Here is a 20,494-nt window from a genome sequence, read left to right as displayed (position 1 = left end):
ACATATGTGTGCAGTTTATCTGTTATTGTGTTTGTACATGACATTATATTAACATGGAATTAAACAGCCCCACAGTAAGAAATCAGATAGGACCTCTTCTCCTGTAGTAAAATCCCTCCTACACAAGACTAGCAACTATTGTGGGCTAAAACTCCTATTATAACAAGTGCAACAATGCTAGAAACTACAAGCTGCAATTTTAACTACAGAAGTTATACTCCTTTATTTCTCATTTTGAAAATGTTTTCAATACATTATATTGACTTATTCTAAAGTTTCCTTCATTTGGTCATTCCAACTGTTTACTTCTGTTTCACCACATCTCTTTTCTGCTTGTCCAGCACCATCTGAAATCTCTCTCCAGAGCAGAGACAATGTACTGTGATAGAGAGTGAATCGAGTTAATAGCCACCCTTGCTGCATTTATGAGGCATCAAAGAGTTGTAAGGGGAAAATGCAACTATGGAAACACACTGTTTCTTCATTTTAGTTCTTCTTTTTATTTTTTTTTTCTCTTTTTCCTGGATTGTATGCCTTTGTCCACAGAAAATTTGGAGAAATTCTCTAGGGGTAGTAGGACTTCTATTTGCTTAAGTCATATAAGATGTCTGCCCTAGAACTGTACATGATAGAAACAAATAGAAACAAATATAAGCTATCACTGGTTCTATCTGCCTTTAACAAATGACAGCAATAAATAAAAGAATACACTGGACAAGCACTCAAAGGAAAATTTCTTTAAAGGAATTGAGAAATCAACTGGAATAGAGGCATGAAAATATAAATTGTTTCAATCTTACTAAATTTTTTATTCAGATTACACTTTTAGTCTATTGCTTTTTAAAGTACAAAATTGTCTTTGGTTTAAGGTATTTTGCTGCAACATATTCAAAATAAGTGAGTACAAGCTGCCCTAGGGTATGACTTTGTCAATCACAGGAGTACAACACTTGAGTGTAATTAGCACCTGAAATATCCACATCGGATGTGTTATCCATGAGTTTTTTTCCTAATTTATATGGAAAAAGAATAATAATTAAAAAAAAAGCTATGAACAACCTCCTTCACCTGCAAATATCTTAACTACTTACTCAAATCACTCAAATGCCCTCAATCATATGCAACCACCATGACCAGAACATGACAGATGATTGGTAGAGCCCTCTACTGATTAAAGAGCATAAAATTAAACTATATATATTTCACTCCTGGTTTCAGAGTAGACAAAAAGCAAATATAGAAGTAGCATATCATTACTGACAAAGGCAATTTTTTATTTAAAATTTGTTTATTGCTCATAAAGCAAACGAAAGTTCTGGACAGATGAAGCATAACAACAGACAAAACTGTAGAATTATTCTTTAGAATTATTATTTTAGAATATTGAGCAAACAATATTGTGCACTAATATACAGTTTTAATGTGCACTAACACATAAATTTTATGTTTCACAATTTTGATTTGCCATTAACACTGAATATTGGAATCATCATCTCTGCCAGCATAATGGCAGGCAGAGAAAATACCATCATGTCCATGCTAATATATACTACAAAAAAACCTCTTCTCCACATTTTAATTCTGTATCACAATTTATAACAGGAAGAAGGTATCAAAGAAGACAAGAATTGGAATAGGAGATGAAACATAAACTTATAAGACCATTAACAGTAAAGTACTGCACAGCAGAGTTGCCATATGTGTGATGCAGTAAATAGTATTTTAGAATTACTGTTAGAAAATTAAACATAGAACTAAATCATAGTATTGTGAACACTCACATCCAGATTAAATCATTAGGAAATTCAAAAGTTAATATTTCTACATCAATGTTACCTAGTTCAAGAACATAGTAGTTTATTTTCCACTTTGTTTTATTAAAAACGTATTATTTCATATTTTTCTGTTTCACACTTCAGTGAAGTGAAAGGAAAAGGCAGAGGAAAGAGTTCATAAATTTGCTGTCACTACTATTTGACTGAAGACCCTTTCCCATGTTACCAGAGTAGACAGATACATTTTGGTAACTGTTTCTTGGCAACAGGAAGGAAAGTAAGTGTCATCTTTTCTTTCCCTTTGTTTTGTTTCGTTTTTTAACCTCACAATGAAGCATACAGCTTTGGAGTTAAAGAGACCATGGACCTGTGGTAATGCAAATTATGTTTTTGCATTTTCCATAACTCTTCTTGGAAATACTTTGCTGTTCAAATTTTAGTAACATTAATAGGATTTAGATACATTTTGCTGAATCTGTGGGTAACAGAGCAATAGTAGGTAACAGATTCTAAATCAGATTGCCTAAAGAATCCACTGCATGGATATTTACACGAGGTTGCCAAAAAGCCTGGCAAGAAGGTCATTCTTGTGAGCCAAAATTGCAAGCCTCCAAGATTTTTAAAAGCGGAGAGGAGAACAGCCCTTCTTGACTTGGACTTGGAGTGCCTCTCACATCTACGTAGATTAGTTTTGTTTAACCATGATAGGCTTGTTTTGTCTATAACTATGGGACAATACAGAACAACTACTACAGAAGTTGCAGAGACCTGAGAAAACTCAAAACCAACCACTTGTTTGTATTTTAAAAAGCTGTCCTGTTACATATCTAAAATACCATGTAATACAACAGCTAATATTTTATGCTGTCATAGATCCACATGGAATTACAAGTTACTTAACTGAATATTGTTTGAAACAAAATTGACTGAGAAGTAGGGAAAATTTACAATCATAATTAGTGTATGCTTGATATAATTTCCATTTAAACTGCAGAAAAACTTATATATAACACTAATTACTATTAGTTTTCTTAGTATACTTGATGAACATGCCCTGTTTCTCATCTTCTGAACATTAATAAATATTAGATCAGAGCACTGTGTTAAAGTACATTACTATCTGCTCCTTTATACACATTCAGATATACATTTTATGAACTGTGTGAGACGATATAATATAGCTTAGAGAATACAGTCTAAATACAGTATGTCCAGTAACTAAACAGATCTTAATCATATGCAAGCAAAAAATCTCTTTGAATAGTGTCACATATTTTTCAAACATGAAGATAAAAACTCATTTGGAGTTTACGGTAGCATCGGTTTTTCACTCAGCTAGTATCTTATATTTTCCTCTGCTCTAAGCTAAGCATGCAGTATATGAAAAACATGCCAAGACACAAAAAACTGGCACTTCCAGAGTGATATGTTAACTACAAAACACATTTCCATTTATTTTTCCTTTTAGCTTTTGGGACATAAACAGCCATATAACAACATTACTTGGTATTTTTATTACTACTACATAAACTCAAATACAAATAACAATGGTTTTTAACTTAATAGCTCAGGAATGAAACAGCAGGTTAGTAGCTTAAAAGGCTACTGTATTACAATGTAATCATACCACATTCAAAATAAAATGAGAGGCTATCTCTGTTCAAGAACTAAATATCCTCAGGTTTAAATACAGCGGTCCTCCATCCATTCGTCAGACAGTAAAGCTTTTGTCATATTCAGCAACCTAAATGAAATGACAGTTTAGTGAATAAATTTTGATGTCAAGTCTAAATTTTAATATTAGCAAGATAAAATTATTTATGTAGATAAACTTAGATTCAGGAGCACAATTGGCATTTCTTTTTTCCTATACTCAACTGAATCTCAGATCTCCCAATGCCATGCAAATCTAATAGTTGCATGTATCCTTCTCCAGGAAGAAAAAAAATAATTATATTAAAGAGTCAGTGTAAATCAGTGAAGTGAACACTCAGCTATCACTTCAACTGTAGGCTTATCTTAGTACTAGCTGTGTGACATATAACTCAGAAAAGTTTTTCCTTCTCTTCTTCTCAAAGAAACGCCTTTCTTTACTCTCAAAAGAGAAATTTAATGATGCCACGTGCTGAAATACCTCATCGTCAGTTGGTGCTTCAGAAAAGCCTGCTGTTTGTCCTCACACTCTTCACGCAAGTGTGACTGTTTCTCTCTAGTTAACAAATTTTAGCTTGCATTAAACCTTATCAGTAAACATGGCAGTACTGCAAAATCAGCAATTAAGGCCTCAATAGCTTCCACCAATTAGAGTTGTTGTGTGCCAAGAGCTACAGCAGAGACAGATTGTGCGCCGGGTTTATTAACTCATTCTTTTTGCTGTGGAACAGCTAAGTGCCTCTTTTCTGGCCACATTAAAGTACATATAGTTGTTTTACAGTGACATACGCCTCTGCCTTAAAAAACAAAACAAACCCCCCAGAAGGCTGTGAATTTTTCATTTGGGAGCTTTCATATCTATACCAAAGCAACTACTATCTCTTTAAGGGAAATGCAATCCAGCATTGCTATACCTGTTGCTATGCAGACAGCAATTCTTTTACTGGTTTCAGCTTTGAACAATCTAAACAAAATTGTTTTCCACTTCTGTTTGTACACTCATCCTCCCCTATCAGTGCTTTCCCTGAAACCCAGAAAAACTGTACAATACAAATAATCTGATGGGGACTTCATCCACATGAGTGACCATTTCTTCATCAGTATGGGGGGAGAAGGGAACTTACAGTCAAGCTCTAGAAATCCATTTGCATATACATGATGGCAGAAATGGACAATAAATTTATATGGAGAGAAATCTTTCAGTGAAAAAAAACACCAAGAGACTTTGAAGGATAGCTTTAACATTTCAGATGTTGGAATGTAAGCTCTTTCAGGCAGGGACCACAATGCTGTTAGGCATTTCTATTCTTCCCAGCACAGTTCGACAATGATTAATTTGCACTGCAGCACTAGAAATCATGAACAATTATAAACTGTGGTTTTCCAAAGTGCTGCACACCTTCAGCATCTTTTTTATTTAAATGCAGATAAAGAGGCAGGCCTACAAGAAACCATTGTATGAAAGTCAAGATTTCTTTCAGCAAGAGAACACACATTTAAGGCTAAATGTTAGAAAATGTCATTCACTGCATCTGTCAGAATAACTAGAATGCAATATTAACAGCAATTCACATAACAGAGTCCATTTAATATTATCATTAATATTTCACACTGATTTTGAAACTGAAGAAAAAAGGAGAAACCAAGATGCATATGTAACAAAATTTATATTTCATGAACCTTAATTGGTGTAACTAGGGCACAGGGATTAAAGGCCTATGCCTAAGGCATCTGGTCTTGATATTGCACAAGCATTTCAATTTTTGGTTTCAAAAATTAAGTTTTTTAACCCTCTTGGTACTGAAAAAAGCTGAAATGTGAAATCTGAACAAATCCCATTTACATGAGATGCATTCCTAAAATTTCTTATTTACCTAGACAAAAAATTTTCATGATGAGGAACTTAACTGTTCAGCTTAGTCTTTAATAGCATTTTCTGGAATTGATAGAATTTTATGAAATTGCTGTAACAAAGAACTGAATGAAACATGATCAAAACATTTACTGCTATGGTGAGCCCTTTGGCTGGCGTGTGACACCTGAAAACACACTTTCAGAGATACTTGCACAATCAGATGTGCCTAATGCAGATTTGGCCCTCTTTAACAGAGGTCTTTCCTCTGTATTTGTATATAAATTCATTGAAAGCCTAACTTAATGAATAAACACTAGTGACAAAAATTAAGAATCTCTTGGTAATTATGTATTGCTGGTTGAGCTTCCATTTTCACTATTTCAGTCATGATCATCCTAACAGCAATGCAGTCAGCTAGGCTTTGTTTTATAGCACTCTAAAGTTGATTTCAAAGGGTGTCAGCAGCATTCCTCATTTCAAATCCCCTGGTTTAACTCAGTTCATCTATTGTGCATTCAGCTCACTCATAAGCATTAGAGAGAGTGCACTGTGGCACTACTGTGGGTAAGCTCAGGTCAATGAAAATCAATATAATTTACAACTTTTTACATTTTCCTAGACTTAAAAGCCTGATGTACCGAAGGAGACTGTATTTCTTCATATGCTTTTCTACGGACATGTAGATATTTGGCCCATTATTTCAACACCTTTTAATTAGTACAAGTAAATCAATTAAGTATATTAGGAAGTGTATCTGTTTGTTTGAATGAGAACAGGTATTCATTCTTTCTAGTAACTTTCCAGAAAGGAAAGTGTTAGTTTTGCTGTTGGAAGATCAATATTCACCTACAGCCTGGTCTAGGAAATGTTTCTGGTAAGTCACAGATGGGAAAAAAAAGGATTCTGAGGAATCAAACAAGAGGCATCACCTCACTATAGTTTTAAATTTAATTTTGTTCAGATTGTAGTAGAGGATATATTCACCTTGAATATTTTTTTTAGGTGAAATTACTATAAACCACAAAATAACATTATACAGAAACACGGCAGAAATGACTCATTTGTCATTTCAGAGGAGAAAGGTAAAAAAATCCAGGCAAAAATTATTTTCTGACATCAAGAATTCTGGAAAATACACCTCCAAACCCATTTTGAAATGTATTTAACCTCTGGGTTCTCTTGGGACACAAACTACATTATGTTATGATCATGTCGAAATTATGTCAAAAATATTTACAAGTAACATTTACTTTTCTATTTTCTCCTTCAGTTCAAAAAATCCCAAAGCAATACATCTAAACACTGTAGGTATATTATTGTATAAAAGCTGCTAGAGCAACATTTGTCCTCGAATAACTATACTATGAGGTCCACCAGTATAAATTTTCCTCTCATTGCCCATAAATCTCATCTAAATCTATTCCATTGCTGCTGTACAGATTCCCCCTTATGTTTCACTGTGAGGCTTCCATTTTCAAAGCACCTCAGACACCTAATTCTGATAGTTTAACCAATGTTCTCTACCAGCTGCTAAACTGTTACCACTAGTTAAAGCTCCCTTTTTCAATTTGTAAGCATTATCTTCATCCCAAATGATTAGTAAGTGTCTGAAAATACTCTACAGGCATTCAGACATAATTCTTCAAAATAACCTGAAATCTTTTGAAATGGTCATGATCTGGTAATATCCTGTTTGGCCTTTGAGTCTTGAGCAAGTCCTATAATGTGCAGTTGCTTATATTCTAGAAATAAAGCCTTTGCATTCACATATCTACTTTTCTTTTAAAAAACTGCAGTGTTCTTCTTTATTAAGAACTCTGGGACCATAAAAATAATTCCATTCCCCTTTTTTCGGCAATGACATGAGATTAGAGTAGTCTGTTTCCTTTCTTTTGGTTCGTATTCCTTTTGCTACATTTTTAATATTTATATATTTAATACATCACATATCATTATTGGGAATAAAAGCTGTCAGAGATTCTGTTCTATCAGGGAAGGATAGATCTCAGAATTTTTTACTCTTTCTCCTACTTTTCTTTAGGATGGATCTACATTAGAATTTTTATTATTAAAAAAAAGTCCAGATGATTCAATGATTGGAAAACTGTAACATCATGAGGGAACTGGGTTTCATTAAACACATTACTACCTAAATGTGCTGACATTGCATAAGCTTCAACCAGTATGCATCATATTAGAAAAGGCTATCCAATATATTTTCAACCTTTTCCTTTGAGCTATGACCCACTGAAGAGGATAGCAATCATTTCGTGATCTCAAAGTGATTTCTTTTCTGCAGAAAAAAAAATATTTTTTTATTAAAGGAAAACCAGGACCCTGAAAATCTTGGTTGCTACAAATCTCCTTCTGGAAATGTTCACATCAGCATTACTGCAATGGACAACTCATAATTTGATTTTTCCTCCTTTTTTTTTTTCTTTGTAACCTTAGATGTTTCCTTTCAATAAATGCTTCTGTTGTGCTTTTTCATTTCACATATTTTGTAGATAGATTTCCTCAAGAAAAAATGCATTGTGTCACCTCAAGAGTCTGAAAGTGGACTCAATTGATTCACTCTATAACCTGCACAAAGTCCCACAGACTTTCCTCTATGGAACCATACAAATACATGCTCCTCGTGCTGAGCTCCAAGATATTACGGGTAAAATGCACAACTTAAGCCTAAGCATTAGTATTGCTTAGCAGAATGGTGTTGGTGTACACATACACAGAGTATGGTGTTTCAATTTTTTTTTGTGGAAGAATATGCCTTTTATAAAATTTGGAGACGAGAAAACTCTGATATCTTCTCAAAATCTGACCAGTGAGGCACTGCACGAGGAAGAAAAGAGATGTTGCAGTAACATCTCTTCCTTCACCCCACTTTAATCAGGATTGTTGTATTATGCAACATGTATTTGACAAATACGGTTAATTTCTGCATATCTGGGGTCAGAAATTAACATCCACAATTGCAGACCAGCAACCCAAGCAGTTATGAAATTACCTCACTCACCATATTCAGCTTTCAGAATTATTCTGTCACATAAGATTTGAATAATTGTACCTTAAACATTTTCAATATCTACCACTCAACACTTCAGATTTTGCGCTACAATTCTGCCTCAAGGCAAAAAAGACATAAGGCCTATCATAGTTAGCAGTTTCAGACTTCTAGCATTCCTATTTGTGACACTTGTTTCTAAGATGAAAACTGAAAACTGATGAGCAATCAGGAAGATCTGGGGGAAAAATGCAAAATATTTATTTTCTTTATATACAAAAATATAAATATGTCAGACACCTGAACAAATCCTGACTGTAAAAAGAGAATTCATAGAAGAATTCAGTGAAACATATTTTCCAACCAAAAGTAAAAGTTCATACAAAATTAAAATAGACAGTGAATCTGGCTGAGTGGTGAGGTTGGACCAGGTGACCTCCAGAGGTGCTTTTTAACCACAGCCATTCCATAGTTATGCAACTCAAATTACTAAAAATAAAATTTGAATTATTCCAATGTTTTCTATACAATTGTAGCACCTAATAATACTTTGACCATAATCAGCACTAGCCAACCTACATATCTTAACAGAGAACTTAACAAGAGTTTATAGTTGAGACAGACAAAATAAAGAAGTGGCAGATGAAAAAAGATTATACTAATTTCACAAACAGAAAAGTTCAGCACAGAAAGCCTGTTTCCCATTTACACTGAGCATTCACTGTATTGGCAGTATAAGGGGCTTTAACACAGCTTTAAATTTATTTTATGTAGCGTACAGTGGGCTTAGTATAATTTAGAATAAGGCTGGAATGAATTAAAGTGCTCAAGATTACAAATTTTATCTCTGAAAAAGACTAAAATTTAACTTTTCTCATATAGATTCCAACATATAAGTACAAAGATTTTTGTCTTCTTGAAAGAGGTTATTTCATTAACAGTGCAAAAAGCTCCAAAACACATAGAATCATAGAATCATAGAATCATAGAATCGATTGGGTTGGAAAAGACCTCCGAGATCATCGAGTCCAACCCTTGGTCCAAATCCAGTCCATTTACTAGATCATGGCACTCAGTGCCACGTCCAATCTGCGTTTAAAAATCTCCAGGGATGGTGAATCCACCACCTCTCTGGGCAGCCCATTCCAATGCCTGATCACTCTCTCTGTAAAGAATTTTCTCCTGATATCCAACTTAAATTTCCCCTGGTGGAGCTTAAGCCCGTGCCCCCTTGTCCTATTGCTGAGTGCCTGAGAGAAGAGACCAACCCCCACCTGGCTAGAACTTCCCTTCAGGTAGTTATAGACGGTGATGAGGTCACCTCTGAGCCTCCTCTTCTCCAGGCTAAACAACCCCAGCTCCCTCAGCCTCTCCCCATAGGACTTATGCTCCAGTCCCTTCACCAGCCTTGTTGCTCTTCTCTGGACCCGCTCCAGCACCTCAATATCCTTTCTGAACTGAGGGGCCCAGAACTAACACAATACTCAAGGTGTGGCCTCACCAACGCAGAGTACAGGGGAAGGATCACTTCCCTGCTCCTGCTGGCCACGCTATTTTTGATACAGGACAAGATCCCATTGGCCTTCTTGGCCACCTGGGCACACTGTTGGCTCATGTTGAGCTTCCTGTCAATTAGTACCCCCAGGTCCCTTTCTGCCTGGCTGCTCTTCAGCCACTCTGTGCCCAGCCTGTAGCGCTGCAGGGGGTTGTTGTGGCCAAAGTGCAGGACCCGGCACTTGGCTTTATTGAACTTCATCCCATTGGAATCAGCCCATCTCTCAAGTCTATCCAGATCCCTCTGCAGAGCCCTCCTGCCTTCCAGCAGGTCGACACTCCCTCCCAATTTAGTGTCATCAGCAAATTTGCTGATGATACACTCAATCCCCTCATCTAAATCATCAATAAAGATGTTAAACAGGACTGGGCCCAACACTGATCCCTGGGGAACACCACTGGTGACCGGCCGCCAGCTGGATGCAGCTCCATTCACCAGCACTCTCTGGGCCCGACCCTCCAGCCAGCTCCTAATCCAGGAGAGGGTATACTTGTCCAAGCCATGGGCTACCAGCTTTTCCAGGAGTATATTATGGGAGACAGTGTCAAAGGCCTTGCTGAAGTCTAGATAGACCACATCCACAGCCTTCCCCTCATCCACCAGGTGGGTCACCTGATCGTAAAAAGAGATCAGGGTGGTCAGACAGGACCTGCCCCTCCTAAACCCATGCTGGCTGGGTCTAATCCCTTGTCCATCCTGAAGGTGCTGTGTGATTGCACTCAGGATGATCTGTTCCATAACCCTGTCAGGCACCGAGGTCAGGCTGACAGGCCTATAGTTGCTAGGGTCCTGCTTGCAGCCTTTTTTGTGGATTGGGGTGACATTCGCCAACCTCCAATCATTTGGGACCTTCCCAGAGAGCCAGGACTGTTGGAAGATGATGGAGAGCGGTTTGGCAAGCTCTTCTGCCAGCTCTCTCATCACCCTGGGATGGATCCCGTCTGGTCCCATAGACTTGTTGGGATCCAGCTGGCTCAGTAAGTCGCTAACTACATCCTCCTGGAATACAGGAGGGCTATTCAGGTCTCTGTCTCTGTCTATCTGGTCTAGAGGCCAGTTGTCCTGAGGGCCATCTGTCTTACTGCTAAAAACTGAGGCATTTCATAGTTTAAGATACTACGACTACACAAAATAAAAATCAGTAAAATATCATTTTTTTTACTACCCTTCTTGTTACAACTCTGGAAAATCAACCTTCTCTCTTTCTTGTTATGACGCTATTATCATACTATTATATACATATATATTATACATAGTGTATGCCTTATTATTATCATATTAATCTAGTTTATTATATTAATCTAGTTTATTAGTATATCAACTTCAATTAAAATTAAGGCTTTCTCCATTATTAGTTTTTATTCATATACTTTATTATTTCACATTCGCACATCATACTAGAGCTAGATAACAGTTACTGTATGAAGTAATTACTTTATCAAAGACTATACTATCTAAAAGTAGTCTGATAAATAAAAACAAAAATAAAAGTAATTACAATAAATATAAGTTTATAAGAATAAACTGTCCTCTTTTTAGGTACTGCACAAAACCAATAATTATGACTACTCATTCAGAAAACTCTTCTGTGTTCTTATTTTGTAAGACTTCATGTACTCTTTTTTCTTTGCAAGAAAAAAAGCGTTTGCATGAGAAAAGAGAATATACCAATTCACTCTGAGGGCAGGGAACCTCAGAGCAAGAGTGTCTAAAAAAAAAAAAGAAAAATCCAGGGACAAACAATAAAGAGTATTAGAAGTATCAGGAGCTTCCTGCTCAAAGATGTTACTAATTTGGTTCTAGAGTAGTGAAAACCTTTCAATAATAAACTTTGCTATTAATTCTTTTTGCAATGAACAGGTAGGAGAAATACCCCAAAGAGCCATTCCTCCAGTAGACAGACAGTGTACAACTTTTTTCCCCAGGTCTAGTCAATGCTGTGTCCTTCTAATTCCTTACTGACATATTAATGAATACAACCTCTCCAAAGTTCAGACCAGATAAGCCAGAGATGATGATAGTCAGTTTGGCAACTGAACAACAGAGAGAAAGAAGATCAATTTTTAAAAGATTTACACACTTCCATTAATTATCTTCCTAATTTATGCGCATCTGAAGTGAACAGTAATTCCTGCAAGGCTCCATTTGCATGGTCTTGTAACTTCTAAGCGTGCCAGCAATGACGTTTCACACATTAAAATTGTTAAAAAGCTTCAAAATCTGGAAGACTTATGTTCATAGAATCATAGAATCAACCAGGTTGGAAAAGATCTCCAAGATCATCAAGTCCAACCCTTGATCCAACACCGCTGTAGTTACTAGACCATGGCACTAAGTGCCACATCCAGTCTCATCTTAAAAACCTCCAGGGACGGTGAATCCACCACTTCCCTGGGCAGCCCATTCCAGTGTCTAATTACTCTCTCTGTTATGCAGTGATTCTGCAGTGATCTGCAGTGATCTGCAGTGAAGATCACTTTTGAAAAGAAGTATATTTCATTTCTAGATTACAGACTGCACTGTTTTTTCCCTTAATTTCTAAGCAGACATCGAAATTAACATTCATCTTCAAAACCCTTCAGTGGTAGTCTCAGCTTTCCAAGACCTATCCTAGTCCATAAGAGTACTCCTGGAGTCAGTAGATTTAAGTCTGATGCCAGCTGAAAATCTCACTGTTTGGAAATCTCATTGCCTGTACCAAGTTTTCAGAGACAGTGGTTTAAGTGCTGGTCTGAACAATCACACAATTTTTCTTCTCAGACGTGATGTGTGGATATGTATTCTGAATAATAATAAAAAAATATTAATTAAAAGCAAGCATTTATGTGACACAGGTGTCAAGATACAGTTACTGCACACACTCTTGCTCAACTTTTTTTTAATAAGTTTGCAATTTTGTCCTACTATATAAAAACTTTCTCCACAAGATTAAAAGATTTCCTTGTTTTTCTTCATTGACTTTCTTCAAGAAATGTCATAGTATTTAGAGTTGAAGTATGTATTTTCCTCTGGAAAAAAAATTTCAACCAAACGATGATTCATTACATTAATACACCAGGATATTTTTGAATCTTAGAGCTGCACTGCAAGTTGAAAAGATTAAAAATACAAAATGCAGTGAAACATTTATAATTATTATTTTAAACATAGTAGATATGAGAGGACATAGTATACAGTAAAACACCCATGCTTTGGTTAAATAATATATTATTAATTTAAAGAACAGTGAGGGATATAATTTAAAATGCATACACATGAAAGTATTTCTCACCTTCAACAAAGAGAATATTTTACATTTTCCAAGACTGCATAGAAGTATATTAACTACATCATGACATTTGTGAAAAGCTGTTGATCTTTCATACAACCTAAAACAAAAGACAAACTTTCCAGGGTAATGTAGACCCCAAAATCTTTACTCGATTTTTTTTTTTAAAGAGCATTTCATAGCATGCTTTTTTTTTGAAATGTCTCATTAGTACCTATCTAAAATGTATTCTCTATACAGTAACATATATAAATGTATAACTAACAACCGACTCACATATGCTGTTGCCTGAATTTGTTGTTGCCAGGCAACAGCTATAGAGCATTTTGCACTGCTTGCAAAAATCTGAATGAATGATTCGAAGAGAGATTATTTCTAGAATACTAGGAAGAAAACTCACTACTGGAATTACATGAATAATTCCTTGTATATTTCAAGGATTCATAGAGAATGATCCTTCCACAATTACCGAAATGAGAAAGGACAACTCCTTTGAGTAGGATTTGAAGGGCATTTTACAACAAGGAAATTCATGTTCTATGCATGCAGTTAATGTTCCCACATGGACTCTGAACCAAAGCCACCAAAGTTAATGGGTTCCTTAAACTGACTTCAGGGTCTTTTCACTGAATCTTTTCATTGGGTTTTAACATCCATCACAGGACAAAAATTACAGACTCCTAAATGAAAAAACAGAAGGCCATCACCTTACAGGAGACACAAATAAATTCTCAATAAAATTTTACCATCTCAAAATATGCAAGTGAAAGAGAGAGAGTCTGTACGAACACTTCTTTGTGTACTCTTCATACAGCTAAGGTTTAATCTCATTGAGGCTAATGGCATTACACACAAAAGTAAAAATAGAAGCATCTATAATCCATTGATAACATGGATGTGATATGCTATCTACAAAAGAGAACTACTTGTCTCTTTAAGTAAGAGTCATCCATCACAAAATTACTAACCTTTGGCTATCATACCTCTTGGGAATTAAAAGGTGGAAAAGCACATGAAGGAAATCAACTGGGAAACATAGCAACTCCAAAGTGCTTACCACAAGCCTGACTCACAAGTTGTTTTAAACACAAACATTAGCATAAAAAGTTGTCAGACTTTTTGTCCTTGCTTACCATGGCTGCAAGATATTTCTTTCAATTTCCTGTACAATGCTTAATCAATAATAACTGGTCAGAAGCTAAAAATGATTATTCTTTCCATAACGACCAAATTGGAAATCCACGTATTTGCCTTTTAATTCTTCAAATCCATTCATGTGACTTGGCAAGAAGTACTACAAGCAGTAATTACTGGTATTTTAAATGATACTTTCAGTATAATGTAGTGAATGTAACCAGCTTCTTTAATGGATCCCAGTGAAATCCTTTTAATTCCGTATCTCAGGTTGAACTATCATGAACTATCATGAAAAAGAAACTCCTTTATATGGAAGGAATCTGGAACCTAAATTCTGTCCATCTAGAGTTTAATAAAAATTAAAATAGATACATTATAAATAGATACATTATAAACCGGAATTAAGGTTTTACAGTTTCATTCAAATTATTTTCATGCTCCAAGATGTAATTCATAGTTTATGTCATCGGTCAGGATGCGGTTATATAAAAGGTAATCTCAGTGCCTTCAAACAGGCTGAGCAGATTTCCCACAGATAATAATACAAAATAATCTACCGAAAGGATATCCACTCCAGGCCACACAACTTGCTTGTACTTCTTCATGTACAAGCATGTACTTCAAACCTTTACTTTGCCCTCTATATTCATCATGACCCACTTGCAGAGTCAGTACAATCAATCAATGTAATCTCAAACCCAGGACATTTTGCAGCTCCCTTTGCTTTCTTCACCATAAGTATCCACACGATATCAATTAAATGTTAGGATTTTGTAAGACACATACTGCATTTTTTCAAGAGGAACCCAGTTGCAATCAGACACTTGTATTCATAGTATTGTTAGTGCTGATTGATTGAAGACAGGGTTAACAGCAGAAGGAGAAACACGATGTTCATTTCCACAAAAGGTACCTGTAATGATCTAAAAGTATGGTTAAAAATAGGGGGGTTTATATGGTAAAACTTCTCATTTGGTGACTAAGAGAAACCTGCTACTTACTGTTCAATCAAGACTGAGTGGCAGATACAATTTTCTCTTTGGATAGCTGTATTAGAGTGTAAACTAAACCACTCAGAAAATAATTCTACTTAGTATGTGGAATCACAGAAAAATCAGTAATTATTCATCAACTGAGTGAAAATTTCCATTAAACAGGATTCTTTTGTTCTGTGGCCGAGGCGTGACCAAAAAAAAAGACAGAAACAAACAAACAATAAGATTATGACTTCGAAGGTTGATATGGGTCAAAACAAGACTATCGAAGTGACACAATGCTCATTTTTAATTAGACTTCCTAATGCAACATCAAATTGTTTTTCTTCTAAGAAACAGCACATCAACAAGGCATGAAATACTCGCAGCTTAGTTTATTAGGAGGCAACAAAGGGATTCCAATCTGCTACAACAATGTTTCAGTCTATAAGCACAGCCAGTGCAGTATAAAATTGTGTCATATGAATTTTAATGTGACACAAGTATGAAAGATTCCAAAAGAACAAAGGCAGCACAGTCCTGTTCCACGCTACACAAATGACCTATTCTGATCTGAACAGCACAACACATTACAATCAAATTTATTTCAAAGGAGGGTTGCACAGGTCAAATGTAATGGCTGCAAGAATGAGGTATTTCCTTTATGTAGCATTAGAGAAAAGCAAAATATCAAACAGTGCAGGAATGCCAGGGCACTAAAAAGAAAGGCATATTTAGGCTGCAGGGAAACAGATTTTATAAAGATGTTTTAATTATATGTCATCCTCACTGACTACAGTTTCTAAGTTTCAAAGATACTGTGATACCTCGATGAAGATGTCATGTATACAAGTGAGCTTGTCTATTACATCGCCTTTAATATATATTTAAAATTTCAAGGCACCAGAGAAAAGTTTCATGTACGGTTCACACTTAAGAAAAGGAGATAGGCTAAGTGGTCTAACTGGCTGGATGTCTCTTCGTGGCCTGATATCTCTATGGCAGAAACCATGATATTCCCAGATGTCAGAATCCAACAACAAGAGAGAGACTGGTAAAGCTCCATAGCTGACTATCCGATCTTACAACAAAAGAAGCTACTTTAACAACTTAAAGGTATCAGAACAATGAGGTCGACTTGAAAATACTGGACTGCCAGAAAATATACAGAAATCCATTAAGCTGTAAATCCAACAGTAAATGAGCAATTAAGCATAAGGTGAAAAGCAGGCAAAAAAATCTTAACGATCAGGTATCAGTAAACAAAAAGGGCAAACTCTCACAGTACTTCTTGCCATGTATTTCCATCAAGATTTAGGCTTCATCTTTGTCTTCAAATCAGCCTTCTGAACATTATGATGGAAAAACAGCTCCAAGTCCTGACTGCACAGTTCAGAATGGATGTTTGTCCATCCTCCATGACTGGAGACAATACTCACACACACTATGAACACAATTTGCAGGTATGTGGGCAGTAGGCAGACAGGGTAACAAGTACTTAACGCAAGACAGCCATAAAAAGTCAGAAGAAAACATGTTATACCTCTTAAAAAAAAAAAACATAAATACTTTCTATTTTACAATTAGATGAAGATTTACTACTTGAGTTTTTGAAAATTAGGTTCTTGGAAAACCAAATTCTATCAGAAAGTTCAGCACAAATCAAAGCTTGTTGCTGTGGAGTTTTTTCAATAAAATGAAAATACACTATTGAACTATCTTCCATTTGATTCCCAGCCAGGGCTCCCTCAGTCACAGAACAAGACAGAATAAAAGTTGCATTGGAAGAATTTCTGTAATGAATTGGCTACCAGCCCAAAGGTTAGAATTAGTTTTATTGCCCAAGTCTAGCACTAAAATCAGTATTAGTCACCTCAGCTCTCCAAGTTCTAATCAAACTGCTTCTTGGGAGACTTTGAAATATTCAAAGAATGTAGACTGTTATGACCAAAAAACCCCATGCCAGTAAGTTCCAGTGTATAGGAATGTAACATAACCAGCAAGAGATAAAATCCTATTGACATATTTAAAAATTATCTTACTCTTAGTTTTCAGAGCCCATAACTCTCTTCCCTCCTTTCAATATTTTTTGGAGGTTAAAAATATTCATTCGCCACCAGACATTTATATCCCTGAAAATTGATGTATTCACCTACATTATGACAGCTCTAGTGTAATTCATTAACGTTTGGACTTGGAGACAGACATAAAGGGAAAAAATACAAACCTTTAATGTTTCACTTGGTGAACAAAAATTGCATTAATTTAGATATTCAGTCACAAGAATCCAATTAGCTATGGATATATCCACACATATTCATACCTTTCAACCATCACACTCATTTGAATTTTGATGCTATTTTCTATAAAATATAATCCATTTTACATTGTATTTAATAGATTTATTCAGATTTGCATTTCCATATGTCATATTTAAGCTTATACTACCACCTGCCTGAGGCTGTATAGTCTGAATTGTCACCCTCATAAACCACTTCAGTAGGAGAAAATCCTCCGTAGACACTGTATGAACTATTTCCCTTCTGCTTAGTGTAGAAGTATGATAATCATTAGGACCATGAATAATATCCACACAAAAAAAAGCATTTATACTCAAAAAATCAGATTAACATCTTCAAACCAAAATATTCAAGCTACTTAAGATATATTGCAATGAAATACCACCTTCATAAATTTTTTTACACAAGTCAGCAAGTATCAACCAAGATTACTGTGATATGAACTCTACATTTGTTGCATATATGCCATACACATAGGTATATAAAAGTATTTGCATACATCAACATATGCATATACATAATTTCACACTTAAAGGACACTGAGATACCTTCCTATACAGATTTGCAAATCAAACAGATTAACTCTGATTCCAACTACTAACATCAAGGCAATGCAATACCATCATCCCTCTGCTTTGTGTTGGGCCCATCTAGTAACACTGCTGAGCTGGGGAAAAACTGATGAGCAAAGGTTAAGCAGAGGACTGCCAGAAACAAACTAGGGCTTAGAAATTGCTCTTTCAGATAAGACTAATGCTTTACTGATGCACAGAGTGACTTTGAGGTTGCAAAATCATTAATAAGAGCATCCATTCTCTTTGGATTTACATCATCTCTCATACATTTGGACTTGGGGCAATTAAGGGCTTGGACCAAACTTTCATGTGCTCTTTTGGAATTAACAGCCCTGCCAAGGTACCAAAGTGCTCCAAAGGTCAATTTCTGATTATTGTCCTACCATCCTGCACAATGTGTCTGCAAGCAAAGCACAGCATCTGGGGGAAGGGAAAAGGGGAGAGAAGGAGGAGGAGATAAATATTAGCATTGTGATAAGCTCAAAGATCATGACTTGGAGGAGGGCAGATTTCACATGGTCCCTGCTCTATTAGGTTTCAGGGGAAGCAGGAAGAGAGGCTCTCCTGGAAGGGAGAGCAGGTAGAGACCCTTCACTTTTCTGCACGTCTAAACAAAAAATGAAGCATGAACTCAAAGAACTCCAGACCTCCTCTCAGCCCTAGTCGGGTTTAGTCTCGAGCCAACAGGATCTTTTGGGATCACTGGCAACATTGCTAGCTGTGCAAGCCAGCGAGCCTTCTCGTTCTTACACAAAGGGTAAGGAGAAAGCACAAACTGATGATTCCCGGCACCGACTGAAGTTTAGAAAATCCTGACCCTTATACACACTCTGTTCCAACTTCACTGCCTTTTCAAGGTTTGCTGTACCCCGTCAGGGAAAGTGCACTTGGCCAATTCGTTAACATTGTGTCGCTGAGCACCCCGGTGCGTACTGAGACCAGCCACGCTCACCTAAGGGACCGCCCCTAGTTTTTATCACTGTCAGACTCTGCATCTGCCTTTCGGTCCATAAGGCTGTCACTCACCTCCCCTCCCCGCCCGCCCCCGGCCCGCTGCATTCTCCAGTCCTCTATGCCCTGGGGCACGAGCACCCCCACATCTCCACGCCCGCTTTTCTCAGTTACTGTTGGGCTGCTCTGGTACCAGTCTTTTCAGACTCTGCCCTGACTGAAGACATCCCTCTCCCATTTTGGGAGAGGGAGGGAGAGAGGGAAGGAGAATCTCTGCACAAAGTTTTTTACAGATCCTCCCTGCGCCTTCCTCTCCCCGCCCAAGCCCCTGCCGGAGGCAGTAGGGCGAGGGACGGGGGACGGCGGTGGGGGGGGAAGCGGGAGAGGCAGGGACGCCCAAGTGGGGTGTTATCCTCGGCCCGAGGAGGACGAGGGAACGGGACGCAGCTTTTAGCGGACAGTGACCCTGGCAGGGGAACACTGAGACAGAAGGGAGGAGCGGCGCCTTCCCGGAGACAGGAGCAGCCGGCTCTCTCCGAGAGCAATGGCAGCGCATCCCCACCGACCCCTACGGAGATGGGAGCAAAGTCCGAGCCCCAGCGGCGGCAGCAGCAGCGGCAGCAGCGGCGGCAGCGGCGGCAGCAGCGGCAGCAGCAGCAGGTCGCCGCGCCCCGCGCTGGCAGCCCCGGCCCGGGGCACTGCCGCCCCCCAGGCCGGCGAGGCGGCCGCCAGCGCCTCGCCCCCACCCCGAACAGGGCCGGCGAAGAGAGAACTCACTCACCCCCAGCTTCCTGCTGCGGATTTTCACGTAGCCCTGTTTGACTATATCGTTAAAGTTGGAGGCCATGGCCAGCGCTGCCTGCTTCCTCCCCTCCGCGCCCGGAGTCCTCCTCCTCCTCCACCGCCGCCGCCTCCTCCTTCTCCTCCTCCCCCGGGCCCTCCCGGGTGCCGCCGGCCACTGGCTCCAGAGGCGCTTCTGGCATCCAGGCAGCGGCAGCCGCCGCGCTCCGCTCCGCCCGCTCCGCGCCGCTCCCGCGGCCGCCCGGCTCCGCTTCGCCCGGCACCGCCCCGGGGGGCGGTGGCGGCCGCTCCGCTCCCCCGCTGGCCCCTCGCTGCCCCCGCCCCGCCGCCGCCGCCCCGGCCGCCGGCCCCGCTCCGCTCCGCTCCGCCCGGCGGTGGCTTCGCGGCTGCCCGCGCCTACGGCCGGGGGCGGGCGGGGCGGTGGGCGGGGCGGGGCGGAGAGGGGACACCGCCCCCGGCGCCGCGGCCGCGGAGCCCGCCCCCAGCGCACACCCTCCCGCCGCCGGGGGACGGGGACCCAGGGTGGGTGGTGCGGGTCTCCTGGTGCCAGGAGAGCTCCGCGACCCCGGGCATGACACCGGGCGGCGGCCAGATGCCCTCCTCGGCCTCGGCCGAGTGGGTTTACCTACTTTTCTCCAGGCTGGCA

At 38.6% G+C, this 20,494-nt stretch overlaps 1 protein-coding gene across 2 annotated transcripts in view; it reads right to left on the bottom strand.

The window, feature by feature from the left end:
- Positions 1-20,178, bottom strand: part of DOK6 (docking protein 6) — a 265,261-nt gene extending 245,083 nt beyond the window's left edge. Inside the window, exon 1 of one of the 2 annotated variants that reach the window (XM_064657745.1) lies at positions 19,829-20,178. In XM_064657745.1, the coding sequence (XP_064513815.1) occupies positions 19,829-19,894 (66 nt within the window). In that variant the 5' untranslated portion in view covers positions 19,895-20,178. The remainder of the gene's footprint in view (positions 1-19,828) is intronic. The other variant, XM_064657736.1, reaches the window with a different exon arrangement.
- Positions 20,179-20,494: the final 316 nt, after the last annotated feature.

This window comes from Pseudopipra pipra, chromosome 1 (assembly GCF_036250125.1).
Source record: "Pseudopipra pipra isolate bDixPip1 chromosome 1, bDixPip1.hap1, whole genome shotgun sequence".
In the NCBI taxonomy this organism is placed as follows: domain Eukaryota; kingdom Metazoa; phylum Chordata; class Aves; order Passeriformes; family Pipridae; genus Pseudopipra; species Pseudopipra pipra.
This window is presented reverse-complemented; position numbering and strand designations above follow the sequence as displayed.